Raw genomic sequence first — 15,223 nt, 5'->3', positions numbered from 1 at the left:
CACACAAAGGGTTGTCTTATAGTAAGGGATGTGCTGAATATTGATCTTTTGTGCCAAGGTTCAATCAAATCAGCTTCTTGCTGTCTCAACACTTCCAGATCATTAATGGGCATTCATCTCACAAAACAGCATCATGATGATAAACATTTTGTCATTCAGAAATTGATGTTAAAACTTCCCAGTGATTAGTTGGTAATGTTGAGTACCTGGAGTGTTTGATAAGTCATAATTTTTCCTCAAGAAAGACACTAATGACTGTTTTAATGCATTAATGCCCAAAACTATTTTTTGTATTTGATTTTGATGAAATTAAGTCAAAGAAGTTCTTTCATGGATAGCAGCATGTGTCAATGACTAAAATGTTATTTTTTAAATTTTTACACTGTTTTATTTCATGTATGATAAAACATACAATGAGCATTAACATTTACAGTTCAGTAGCATAGTGTAATCTTTTATGTAGCAAAAAAATTGTGTTAAATCTAATTTTATCCATAAAAACTGGTATATTACTGTTTTTCCAATTTACAGTTCAGTCATTAATGATATTGGAAAAATAAAAACAAACTGGATGAAGTCCATCATCACATTATATCAGTGATATGTTCTCTGTTTTGCACAATGTTTACCTGTGATATTGCAAAGTGCCCTTGAGGTTTATCCATTACTGGCAACATCCATAGAGGTAGTAAACACTTCATTGGAACTCCAACAAACTTATGTTATTCACCTTTCTATACAGCATCCACATATTGACGAGGCTTTTGTCAAGGCAGAATCTAACAAGAGGCCAGTACCATTTCTTGGAACAGAAACTGGTTCTATACAGACCTCTGTTTGTCAAAAAGACTGATATCTACCATCCTTTTGTTGTAGAGTTGTACTAAGGTGGGTTGAGGGATGGTCACATGCTTTCATTCTGCTTCATTTCATCTCTTGCAGATCCCCTTGGTAAGACAATCATTGATTTGCAGATTTGTTGCTAATGTCGCTAGGCTGTTGTCGTGCCGTCTTAGCAATATAAAGTGTTCATTTTGAACAACATGATAAGATCCACAAGGTTCCTTCTTTAAGTCTTCCTGTGGTGCTTTCTCAATCCTGTCTCTTTGGATAGGGCCAATGCAGTGTAATTCATGTTTGCGTAGTGATTCCAAGAGTGGCAGAAAGTTTAAATAGTTGTGAACAAAGACAACAGAGTTGGGAGGAATCGTTGAAATGCAGAAAATGATAGATTTGTTCAAGCCTGTTTCTACTGAATGAAATTACTTATAAGGTGATTCTAAGTATCTGTCCTTGTCTCCCAATACATTCTTCTAAAAGGGACTGGATTGTAACCAGAAAGAATAATAATTCCAAAATATTTGTATAACTCATCAACTGAAAGTTGAAATTCTAAATATCCTTTTGGAGCATCATATTTCACTGTCTCCTTACAAATGTACTTCATAAATTCTTCATTGAAAACTTTGTTGAATATGTCTAAAGGCATCTTATGAAGCTGATTTATTTTAGCCAGAAGAAAAGGCTCTGATATATTACCTGTGAAATTTACTTGACTGCCAACATTCATGGTTTTCAGTTCCTTTGATGTCCACTCCCGTGTTATTGTTTTATATTTCTTTGATAGTGCTGGTGTGGTTTTATCTCCATTGTTGCTTTCTCTCACAGGCTGCACACCAATATTGTTTCTGTTTCATTCTGTAGTGGCTAGTACTATCACTGGCTGCAAGAGAACTGTTTTTACCCGTGTCACTGAAACTAACAAGTCTTTCATCTTGACAAAGAGCATCATCACAGTTGAATTATTTCCATCACATGGTGGAAGGAGGACAAAATCTATCTCATTAGCTCGTTCTATTTCACTGCAGATACTATCTTCATCTCAGAGTCTCAAGTAGTTTTAGAATCTCTTCTGCATCACAGGGATTTTCAGGATTATAATACTATTTATTTGACCTGACAATAAGATATATTACATAAGAATCTAGCAAAATGACCTCATGAAACAACTGCATCTATTATTTTACTCTAAAAGTAAAAAAAGAAATGTTTACTGAATTAAATTTTAAAGTAGCTGTAGTTTCCCATTGTGTGGTATACCATATGACAAAGTATTACTCTATTGTATAAGCCTAGATAAAGATTTTACAAACAGAAACAACAGTGTGCTTAATTGTTATTATGATCTAACACTAAAACCGTAAGCCAAACTTTTATATCAATACAAGCAGTTTCAGTATAGGACAAAATTCTTACCTGTCGCACATTATCGTGTTGGTTCAGAGTAGCACTAACAGAAAGTGTCTAACTGTGCAATAATGATATTTTTGTGTCACTGAACACTACTATTGTGGTGGAGCAGCACCCAATGACTGTACTCACAAACAATTGTAAGCAGTTCACACCATTTAATCTAGTGGTAACAATACAAAGTAAAAACACATGTGCAGCATACGATATAACAAACTGTGGGCATTAATGGGTTAAGGTGGCGTAGTTTATTAATGAAAACTGGTTTGACAGTATAAAATCAGTAAATTGTGATTACTGTTCTAGTATATCACCAATAGATGTGCACAGCATCAATGATGATCATTTTAATTAATAAATGTTAATTTTTGTGTACTTACAGTCAGTTGTAGCTGATGTCCATTCATGTATTAAATTATAAAGTTAACACTTTGACGTACATTGATTTTGTCTTGCACTTCATTGCAACTAGATATTTATTTATTTATTTTTTTTATTTTTTTTTTATTTTTAGCTTAGAAAGACACAGTCCAATGGTGCAAATAGATTGTATCCTGGTGAAATTTATATATTACAAATTCTGTATTAAAATCTAATCTGTATTTTTATAGGTTACCAACATCCACAAAATATTCCACTTCATTTCAAAGTGGTGTGAAGATATAGCACATAGTGATCGTCGACCACAAGAGGTTGCAAAGCTCCTTGTTGAGGCAAATTCTGCAATACTGGTAAGTAGATGTTGTTATTATTGATTGAAATTTTGAGTTATTTCAAAAAATATATAATTTTTCTGACGCGTTATATTACAACAAATTAAGAAAGTTTTAACTTTTTGAACTAACTGAGATTAACTTCCCTCACTGCCTCCTCCACCACCCCAACCCCCCCTGCCTCCATCTCTCGCCACCCCTGCCTCTGTTGCATTCTCTTCCACCCACACTGCCACCACCCGACTTGCACTTTCACATCTGCTTCACTGCTCCCCACTCGCAACTGCGCCCCTCACACCCCCATCCCTGCTCCACTCACACTCTCGTACCCCCATCCCTGCCCCACTCACACTCTCGTACCCCCATGCCGTGCCTTCCCCTCCCCCCCCCCCCCCCCCCACCTCCGCCCCCACCACCACCCTTACTTTCTCACACACATGCCCTGACCCCCTACTCAGTGTTTCTTCTAACCCCCACCCCATCTCTCTCTCTCTCTCTCTCTCTCTCTCTCTCTCTCTCTCTCTCTCTCTCTCGCTGAATTACAAGACTTCTGCAGGAAATTGTATGTGGGGAACACCGGAGAAGAATCTAAATCAGTTTTTGGAGATAAGTTCCCATCTCTTACATCAAGTAAACTACCACTTTGTTAAGGAGAGTCTTTCAAAGCGCTTCTGAAAAATGTGTGTCTGGATGTGATGGAAAGAAAGCATTGTTTTTGTAATGAAGCTGTGTAGCTTTTGAATTGTTTAACGATGTGTCACCTATGCAGGCAACTTCAGATGTACACAATAAATTAACTTTAAAACAAACTGAAATCATTACATAACTCCTCCTATTCCATAGAATTTTGTAAAACTGTGTAATTTTATAATACTTGTATGTGGGATCGTTGACTGTACTTAAGTGTAAATCACTAAACATAAACAAGGATAACTGGTAGCAAAGACTATTCTAATGCAAAAGACTATCTTGTAAATGGTCAGTAAATTGTCATATTTTTTGCTGTTAAGGGGCATTATAAATGAGTGTAAACTAACTTGTTAGAGACTACTGTGAGGGAGTGCATTTATCGTCCAGGGAACAAGCAAACAACGAACCATATTCTTTGAATAACTTGAGGAAATGCTGCCCGATAATATTGGAAATCACAGATATCTCGATTTTAAGACATTTTCCTATTGGTACCTTCAAAATGAGAATGTCAAACTATCAGACTTTTTAACTAATGTATCCATCTGCATTCTCGCGTGTTGTTGGAGCATAGTATCTGCGCTGGGAAAAGCTTAAGTTTCATAACTAGATAGCTGCTTCTCTTTGAGCAATATGTTGAAAATTATAGTTAGGTCACTCGTAACAAATGAATATCTGCATCGTTCTTATGATACAAATTCCCAATCAGTAAAGGCAAGGAAATGGCCATATACAATTTATGCAATTGATATGTTGACAAACAAAACCATTTTGACAAACAAAACCATTTTTATAAACCATGAGTCTGTAAAACCAAAAAGTGTTATTACCTTACTTTGTTCCAAAGTCTACATCTTAGTTCCATTATTTGGTATCTGAGTCTGTGTCCAAATCCTCTGACTGTAAACTTATGATGATAGTTTCAGGATTTATATTCACCTTCACCTCCTTACCAGTCTTTCTGCTGCAGCCTTTCAGCAAGCCACACACAGTTTACCCACACTGAAGGAAAGGTGCTTTCTGTTGCTTCACGCACAAACTATTCACTGTCTCTTATCTTGAATGTTTTCTTCTCTTCTGACACATAGCATTTAACCTGTGCCCAAATTGTACTGACAGTGGTATGGTTGCAAATGCAACCATGTGTGACCACATTTATGCACAGGTAAGTCAAGTTTGTATGTTTTGTCTCATGACTTGTATAAATTATTAGCTACGGCGAGTTTGGTACAATTTTGGTTCATACTGTGCGGGATGTTTTTAAACCTAAACATAATATCTTCTTTCATGGTATATGTACATGATGTTTGCTCTGTAACTGCTGAATGGTAACGTGCATTGTCCATTAGACTGACTGACTTCGTAACAAGGTGTAGCAAGAAGTGTCCATTGAACCACTTCTTGAAAGTGACAACGTTCATTGCCATATGGTAGTCACTGCTATTTTTCTCACATCTTAATACAAGTTTTCTCTTCGGAACAAAACCAGGAGAAGAGGCAGCTTGCAAAATAATTAACTGAAGACCTTTTCCTATGGGAAATGTAACTGGTAGTATCATCAGTCATTTTCCTGGAATGACTCTTGATTTGCCCATACACTATTGAATTACCTTCTTGTCTTACTGTGTACACCGTTCTAAGCAGCGTAGCTTGTGCTGCAGCTATGGCACTTCTTCCCAGTAAAAGCTTTCATCCATCATTATCTTAACATAATTGAAATCAACGTCTTTTAAAAGTTCTTTGCACTGATGTAGTAGCACATTTGAAGTCAATTTTCCCACACATAACTGTAGCAAATTTTTGTGATGTCAAAGCTTTATATACATTTCAAACATGTAATGCCTTAAAATATCCTTGTCAAAACAATCCATTTGTGTCGTAAGTGTCTTGCAATGTTGATGCATCCATGGGACACACAACCAATTTTTCTTGATGCTTCTGACACTTTCGTTAACAAGTTGCTGTATAATTCTCTTGCCAACACCATATACTTCTGCAGTCCATTCTTATGTCTTCAGAATGTCATCAACAGGTGTCCTGCTTTCAGAGTCAGATTTGAAATAATTTTGCATGTGGTAAATGCTTCCCCTTGCCCGCTTGTGAACCACTTAACATTTATTGCCATCAACTGGCACATTTATTTGGAAATTACACTCACACTTTTATGGATACTCATTCACAGCTTTACTGCTACAAGAAAGTAACACTGACACTTGAATTAATAATTCAGTTGCTCTGTGAATAAAACTGTGTTGTCATGAAGAAGAGCAACAGAACAGCCTACAGGGCAGAGATTCTCAATGTGTAGCAATTTTTGGCTAGCTGCTTGGAAGGAAAATGAATCGTATTGGCTGTCACTGGTTAATGGAGGTGGTTGGGCTAGATGGCTGAAAACTGGGCCATCTTTGTATGTGATATGGATTATAAATGCATAATCATTTATGATAAATTGTCATTTGTACTGAAAGGAAAGTTTTTTCTCACTTACTACTACTCTTGCACTCATCATGGATAGTAAATTAAAGAAATATTTTGCCATGTATTATGTTGTTGTTGTGGTCTTTAGTCCAGAGACTAGTTTGATGCAGCTCTACATGCTGCTCTATCCTGTGCAAGCTTCTTCATCCCTCAGTACCTACTGCAACCTACATCCTTCTGAATCTGTTTAGTCAGGGTGTATACGACCCGGGAGATCCGGGAAAAGCCCGGGAATTTTTTCATCCGGGAGAAAACCGGGAAAAACCCGGGAATTTTTTAGGATTCCGGGAATTTTTCATTGTTTTAGTTTTCAGTTAAATTTTTGTAATTTTTACTGGTAAGAATCGATACTATAACAAAGGATATTACTGTACCCTGTTACTGCAAAATAATACTACAGCAATAAAACGTGAACAAGAAAAAAAAAAAATGAAAATAAAACATAAATTGCAAGGGAAATGTGCCATATACAGCAACAAAACATAGTGCTCATACAAGCGTTTGCCAACAGCAAAATGTGTCAAAGGCTTTAGGAAGACTGTGCAATGCTTCATAACAACGAACTGCCTCTGATGAGCGTGACGTCACAACTGTTTACATTAAATTCGTTTTAGCAGTTACGAGCGGGCTCATGCGCATGCGCAGTTGAGTGGCGTATGAGTAGTACCTTCTCCCGTTTCTGACTACAGAAACAGGACTGTTGGCTGTGTAAGCAGTCGCAGCAGGCAGCTAGATGCAACCGGGAAAAATTTTACTGCCGCGCCCAAGCTGCCAGATTCACGCATGCGCAGCGGGCCCTGATCTGTGGGGGTGGGGTGCCAAATTCATATTCTTGAGGAGAAAAAACCTTGTTTCACAAAGCGCCTAGCATCCAGCACACGTTGGTCTATCGATTACTCATATGATTTTGATGCGCATCCCTGTTAGTTTTTGAGCACACTCTGTAAGTTGATTTCTGAATGAGTCATAAGCCGCGCAGGGTAGCCTTGCAGTGTGAGGCGACTTGTCACGATTCGCGCAGCTCCCCCGTCAGAGTACGCATCCGCCCTTGGGCATGGGTGTATGTGTTGTCCTTAGTGTAAGTTAGTGTAAGGTAGATTAAGTAGTGTGTAAGCCTAGGGACCGATGACATCAGCAGTTTGGTCCCATGGGAAAAAAAAATCATAAGTTGATTTTTGAATGCGTGCATAGTGTACGTGATGTCTGTGTCAGGGGAATCCTTGTCGCATCTAGGAATGAACTTTCCTGCAGGCAAAAGGGGACCGGGCTATACAAGCTGAGCGGAGTAAAGCCGAACGAGTGAACGCCGATCGCTGCCTGATTATGTTGTTTGGGTTTGCGAATGATCAGTGTTGTTATAATTATTAGGGAAATCCATAGATTCAGACTACCAGAGTGGAAATAAACGACTAACAGGAATAACAGGTAAGAAAGATTATGTTTTATCTTCTCGTTGTAGCAAGGAAAATGAAATTTTGTCCGAAAAGTTTTGGCCAGATCGCTACACTAATAAGGGCCAGTTGTACAGTCCCCGTCTAGCAGCCTCTTAAGTTCTATTCTGGAAGTAGTGCGGAAAATTGTTTGTACGAACATAACAATGCCTAACCGGAGAATAATCAGGGATAACTAAAGCCGTGATTCGGGCAGGGTTAATGAAGTTAACCGGCGAATAAGTTTTGACAAAGGCAGGGATAGTTCCAGAATTAGTCATGACAAGATTGTTTGCTAGAATGAGGAAGGAGAAGAAACGGGGACATCACACAAATTAGGGAAGAATATGACGATTCCAAATTTATATAAAAATGTTGTACTGCTACTTTTCGATCTCATGCTCGAGAAACTGGAGGGTATGAATGAAATGTGAAATTATTTTCTAATATAAAGCTTTTTCCTTGTAGTAGGCCTCATAGGCATTTTATGTTGGTCTTCGTGAATTATATTCTGTCGTGTTATAAAAATGACCATTTGTGCCAAAACAGTCACGTTTATTTGGTGTGGGTTACAATTTCTGCAGTGTTAGAAACCCCTGTTTTGTTTTATCTAGCGGACACCGACAAAATAGACGTAATCAGTATTAGGTACTATTTGTATTAACAGAAGACAGCCATATTTCGATTTTTCATGTAGGAAAACGTTTGACGAACTTTGATGAGGTGATCGATTCTGTCACAGAAAGGAAAGCATGCCATGTAAAGCTGTAGCAAGATTAGAGAGTAAACAATGCAAATGTGTACTGTATTGTTTGTCTCTTGTCTTTAGTGGTTTTATGTATCCTATATTTAATATTACGTCGCCCAAAATAGAAAGTTATTAGCTAACAGGCTATAAAGAGTGCAAATTATCTGTTGAGTTCTTGTCCTCCCGATTACAAATAACCCCATCCAGTATTAATTACGAGTTTTTTTTTAAATTTTTTAAAGAGGGGCAGGGTGTCAAACTGGGTCACTGGGAGGAGGAGAGGCACCACAGGACATTTTAATTTCCACTGGCGTGAATATAGTTTGATGGCATCCAGTACAAAATATACACGTTTCAATTGCAGGGAGCGAAATACAGTGATGTGTGATAGAAGAATGCTATGTGAAGAGGGGTGGCACTGCACTCCGGCACACTTAAGACCAAATAACTTGCCTTACATTTCCTCGAACATATATGTTTTAGGTATCAGACTCTTCAGAAAGATGTGTGCTACAAAATGAACATATTTTTGAAAATTCGATTTTTTAATTTTTTGACGTCGTATCTCAAACACTCTAGGGAGGGGGAGCGGGTTGAGGGGGGCGCCACTATCATAGCGTTGTCCCAGTTCGGAAATATCGTAGATCCGAGGCTGATGCTCAGAGCAGTCTGAGTTATGTTGGGGAAGTGTGTAGTCTCCACGTGACCCGTGTTTACATTTAGTGAATTTGCTGTTTCCTCTTCGTTTACTGCTCTCACGTCAAATGAAAACAAAATGGATTTCTGTGGCCGGGAGCTATCAAGTGAATTAAAATACATTCACATAATTACGGAAGGCTAATATACGTTATTAGTTTCATATTTTATTTTATTTCCACTTTTCTGACAGGCATGCATTAATCGCCTTGTAGAACAATGAAGTTATTTTTGTCGGTTTGCTAAAGAAATTTGGTTTTTATTAATCCTTTACACTGAGGCAGTTAATGTGTTTGAAACAAAGTGTTTATTTCCACACTATTGCCTAATTTCAACTGCTCGCTGCATTTAAAGTGCATGTTTTCACGTTCTAGCACGCATGACATTATGCCGTAATAAAGAATCAAAAATGAGTTAATACAGTACTGGTACTCCAAGAAAATTTACGCCCCGAAACCCACACTGAAAAGCTTAATATCAGGTCGAGGCCTACTTCATTGGGAATCTGGACATACGAATATGCTCTTTAAGTACACACTTTAAATGTGCCATTTTAGTATGGTTCACGAAATTCCGATGCTGTTGGTGTATCTTCTGATTTCTTCTTTTATGACATAATGTAAGATCTTGTAATGTTTTGCATGTACGGACATACGAGCTTCCTGCATCATAGCAGCTGCCAAAGCGTGGTGGCGCATTATCTGGCGCTCTCTGACGACTACTGAAACGAACCTATTTCTAACAGGTTGCGGGGAAATGTTGCGAATGGTGGTATGAAGAGCGTTACTTTCAAAGTAAATTTCCTTTTACGCAAGTTGAACTATGTGCGAGAATGTACAATGAATTTCTTAAACCACAGAGCGTTTGATGACGAGCCATTTAGTAGAAGTATTTCGAGCCCGGAAGATCTGACATTCATGTCGTTATTATGAGCAAATTGATGTAGTGCTATGGGAAGCTCTCTCTTCTCTGCGGTAGCTAATTTATTTGTGGATAACTTTGAGGACAAATCACTGGACTCGGCTAAAAATTTTTGTGGCACATTTGTGTGATATATCTTAAAGCGTAACACACCCAAAAAATATCAACCATTATATATGAAAGTTTAGCTTCTCTTGCCGCTTATTAACCTTAGAGACCAATATTATATGTGAAAGCTTTGCTTTTCTTGTAGCAACGCTATGTATATTATTTTAAAACATTAACTTTTCCTGTTTGTGTATCCGCGCTACTTAACAGTGATGTTGCTATTAGCCGAGTACATCACGTGTCCTATGCTCTTAATATCCACTGTCATCGGTAGGCGGGATCACGTGACAAGAGCTATGACTGGCTTACAAAAGCGCATCGCAATCTGGATTACAATGGTTCAGAAAGCAACATGCGGTGTTTAGTGGAATTCGAATGTATACTTTCGTAATACCTAAATATGCAGCGTACATGTTGCTGCACATCAAAAATCTATCCAAAAGGAGTTTTCTTCCCTAAGCTTCGTTTTCTAAAGTGCCGGCAAATTCTACGCCCATGTATAAAAACGTAACCATTCAAAGGATTGATAAGTTTTACAGTTCCGTTCACGGAAGAAGAAGTGTGTTTTCATCCGAGAGAAAGTGTGTTTTTAACCGGGAAATCCGGGAAAAATCTGGGAATTTTTTTTTCCTTGTCCACGTATACACCCTGTTAGTGTACTCACCTCTTGGTCTCCCTCTACAATTTTTACTATCCATGCTGCCCTCCAGTACTAAATTGGTGATCCCTTGATGCCACAGAATATGCCCTACCAACCGATCCCTTCTTCTAGACAAGTTGTGCCACAAATTTCTCTATTCTCCAATTCTATTCAATACCTCCTCATTAATTATGTGATCTACCCATCTAATCTTCAGCATTCTTCTGTAGCACCACATTTCGAAAGCTTCTATTCTCTTCTTGTCCAAACTATTTATCGCCCATGTTTCACTTCTATACATGGCTACACTCCATACAAATACTTTCAGAAACGACTTCCTGACACTTAAATCTATACTCAATGTTAACAAATTCCTTTTCTTCAGAAACGCTTTCCTTGCCATTGCCAGTCTACATTTTATTTCCCTTCTACTTCGACCATCATCAGTTATTTTTCTCATCAAATAGCAAAACTCATCTACTACTTCAAATGTCTCATTTTCTAATCTAATTCCCGCAGCATCACCCGATTTAATTTGACTACATTCCATTATCCTCTTTTGCTTTTGTTGATGTTCATCTTATATCCTCCTTTCAAGACACTGTCCATTCCGTTCAGCTGCTCTTCCAGGTCCTTCACTGTCTCTGACAGAATTACAATGTCATTGGTGAACCTCAAAGTTTTTATTTCTTCCTCGTAGATTTTAATTCCTATTCCAAATTTTTCTTTTGTTTCCTTTACTGCTTGCTCAATATACAGATTGAATAACATCGGGAGAGGCTACAACCCTGTCTCACTCCCTTCCCAACCACTGCTTCCCTTTCATGCCCCTCGACTCTTATAACTGCTATCGGTTTTCTGTACAAATTGTAAATAGCCTTTCGCTCCCTCTATTTTACTCCTGCCACCTTCAGAATTTGAAAGAGAGTATTCCAGTCAACATTCTCAAAAGCTTGCTCCAAGTCTACAAATGATAGAAACGTAGGTTTGCCTTTCCTTAATCTATTTTCTAAGATAAGTCTTGGGGTCAGTATTGCCTCACGTGTTGCAACATTTTCATAGAATCCAAACTTATCTTCCCCGAGGGTGGCTTCTACCAATTTTTCCATTCGTCTGTAAAGAATTCTTGTTAGTATTTTGCGGCTGTGGCTTATTAAACTGATAGTTTGGTAATTTTCACATAGGTCAACACCTGCTTTCTTTGGGATTGGAATTATTATATTCTTCTTGATGTCTGAGGGTATTTCGCCTGTCTTATACTTCTTGCTCACTAGATGGTAGAGTTTTGTGAGGCCTGGCTCTCCCAAGGCTGTCAGTACCTCTAGTGGAATGTTGTCTATTCCCGGGGCCTTGTTTTGACTTACCGTATTTACTCGAATCTAAGCCGCACTGGAATCTAAGCCGCACATGAAAAATGAGACTCGAAATCAAGGAAAAAAAATTTTCTCGAATCTAAGCCGCCCCTGAAATTTGAGACTCGAAATTCAAGGGGGAGAAAAGTTTTAGGCCGCACCTCCAAATCGAAACAATGTTGGTCCATTGTAATATGAGACACAATTTAGGTCGAATGAATGACGATACAGCTACAGTAGTTTGGTTCGAGTCGTAAGCTTAGCAGTTAAGCTTTACCAGGTAGCCATTGCTATGCGTCAGGCGCTCCGTCCGTATTTATACTGGTACCCTTCCCTTTTCACGTGCTTCGTTTGGTTTAAATTGATTGCTTATTTTGCTTTGATCTGATAAGTGCCGTTTTCTTTGTTATAGGTGTTTACGTCACTCTAAGCTAAAAATGCCTTATTGTACTGTCAGGCAGTTTGTTGCATTCTGATGATGAGTGTTTACGACCAGTCGCCGCTCGTGGCATGGCTTGCTTTTGTGCGCGCTACCGCCGCTTACAATAAAAAAAGGAGAGGAATTCTCTCATTAGCGAAACAATGGCAAGAGACTGCTACTTGTTGTTACTTACACTACTGCTTTCTTTGATAAAGAACAAAAAGAACCAAATAATAGACTGTGTATGATAGAAAATGTTGTGAACGAGAATTTAGCCAAAATTATTCTCCGTTTGAAAATCTTTGCAGACGACTCTTTAGTACATTACATTCTGCACAGAAATTAGTCATCTTAGATTCAAAAATCGAGTCAGTTGCCGTGCTTCATTTCTGACTGTATCACTATTCCGCACGAGAATAATATGAATATAAATATGACATGATATGATATGTATATTCTTTAGCGTTTGCTGTTGTCTCACTCTAGTTTCGCTGTGTATTAGGCAGACAGGATTTAAATGAAATAGCAGCAAACACGAAAGAATACATGGCATAATGTTTACATTCATATTATTCTTATGGTGAAGAGAATACTGCATGTGATTCACGATTCATAAAAGTTCCCATGAGCAACCATCTCTTGTCACAGGTAGGAAAAAATTCAGAATGTAGAGTTGGCCATATTGACATACATCCCAAACAGTCTTGCCAGCCGGATTTTCGTAGTAGATTTTTAGTGATGACTTCAACTGCAGAGTGTGTTGTCATCTTCAGTCCGTAGGCTGGTTTGATGCCGCTCTCCATCCTTTTCTATCCAGTGCAATGCAGAGTAGCAACACTTATAAAATAAGAATGAAAATAACTTAGAAATTAAACACTGAAATTTAAAACAAAATTTTATTAGGTTTGTAATACATCTTATACGATATGTTTAAACTATGTCATGATTCTGAATCACTATCACTCGATTCTTTGTTGCTCATTTCTTCATACAGAGCATCGTCCTCCGTACCATCTAGTGCATTGGATATCGAACGCTTTTTAAATGCTTGTTGCACAGTATGATTTGGAACACACTTCCATGCATCATAAATCCACTGGCACACTTCCGACAAACTTGCGCGTTTTACACGTCCTGTTGGTGTCAGTTGTCTGTCGCTTTTCGAAAGCCAGTCTGTGTACATGCGTTTAATCTTGTCCTTAAATGGTTTATTCAAACAGACGTCAAGTGGTTGCAGAATTGACCCCGCCAGGAATTACTGCCAAGTCCGTTTTGCTTTCCTCTAATTTTTGTTTAACTGCAGGTGTTGTATGGCCAGCGTACGCATCTAATACCAACAGACTGCGTAACCCAAGCATTGCGTCAGGATGACGATTCCACACACACCTAACCCATTCCAACACCATGTCCTCCGAAACCACCCAGTTTCGTTTGCTCGTACAATTACAGTTTTTGGAAACACTTCCGATTTCGGTAAAGTCTTTCGCTTGAAAACTATGAATTGGGGTAATTTATGTCCATCATGCTGTGCAAGCAAGCATGACAGACATCCGCTGTTTTTTCACCCCCTGATGTAAGAACACTTATGTCTTTCTTTCCTTTGGCGTCAACCGTATAATTTGACGCATGTCAAAATATACGGGAGTTTGGTCAGCATTTCCTATCTGACCAAGAAGATATTGCTTTTCTGTGCGCCGCCTAATTATGAAGCGCTGAAATTCTACAAGTTTTTGTTCATAATTTTTCGGCAGCTTCTGAGCAACTGAAGTTAGCCTCTGAAGTGAAAAATCCCGGCGCTTGATAAACAGATTAATCCAGTTGCGACTAGCCTTAAAATTTTCGATTTTTTGCTCTCTAGCAATTTCATGTGCCTTAATTTTTAAAATTTCGGCATTCACAGGCAGGAATTTCTGACGCTGTTCCTTAACAACTTCTAGTGCATGATATCGGCCACACTTTGGCCCACTAAATGCTTTCCTGCTACTTGAACATTCAAATAATTTGTCTCTCTGTAGTCGCCATCGCCTGACGTTGCTCTCATCAATCCCGTATCGCAGACCTGCAGCACGATTAGAACTTTGTTCCGCAAAAGAAATAACTTCCCTCTTGAATTTGGCACAATAATGAAAGTGCTTCATTATGGTTCACTAACACCAACAAGCACTTCACAAAATTCCACAAAACAATAGGTGCACTACGTGAAATCTTAATGAGCCCCAGCGTATCAACTCGTGCTACAATCCTAAAGTCTTGTGCATTGTTGGTATTTTTGTGTTAAGAAATTTATTTTTGTTGCTACGAGTATTTTGAAAGGCCGCTACATTCGAAGATGAACAATACGAAATTTCTGTTTACTTCGTTGGATAATGTCTGTAAATGCAGTGGTCGAAACTTGGGGCAGAGACAAAAGCTTGTCTTCTACTTTTTTTTTTTATTTTTTTTTTTATTTACTTACTGATGCAGAGGTTTTGGCACCAGTATTTATCTTTGTGCCTGCAAAGCATGCCTGTGTAGCGCTTCATATATTCGACGGCAGAACTTAGTTGTGGCGGCACCTACCAACATTTTTCAGAACTTCCGCTTACTTTGCACTCGATTCTAAGCCGCAGGCGGTTTTTTGGATTACAAAAACCGGAAAAAAAGTGCAGCTTAGATTCGAGTAAATGCGGTAGGTCTTTCAGTGCTCTGTCACTCTTCACGCAGTATCGTATCTCCTATTTCATCTTCATCTACATTCTCTTCCATTTCCATAATATTGTCCTCAAGAACATAGCCC

General features: G+C 38.4%; 1 protein-coding gene across 1 annotated transcript in view; it reads left to right on the top strand.

Annotated features, from left to right (window-relative positions):
• The window catches only part of LOC126471758 (nuclear pore complex protein Nup133), a 126,443-nt gene that overhangs the window by 62,942 nt on the left and 48,278 nt on the right, over positions 1-15,223 (top strand). The window contains exon 14 of the mRNA XM_050099886.1: positions 2,862-2,981. Within this exon, the coding sequence (XP_049955843.1) occupies positions 2,862-2,981 (120 nt within the window). The remainder of the gene's footprint in view (positions 1-2,861; positions 2,982-15,223) is intronic.

Source organism: Schistocerca serialis, chromosome 1 (genome assembly GCF_023864345.2).
Source record: "Schistocerca serialis cubense isolate TAMUIC-IGC-003099 chromosome 1, iqSchSeri2.2, whole genome shotgun sequence".
NCBI lineage: Eukaryota > Metazoa > Arthropoda > Insecta > Orthoptera > Acrididae > Schistocerca > Schistocerca serialis.
The sequence above is the reverse complement of the archived record's forward strand: the minus strand, read 5'-3'. Positions and strand labels throughout refer to the sequence as shown.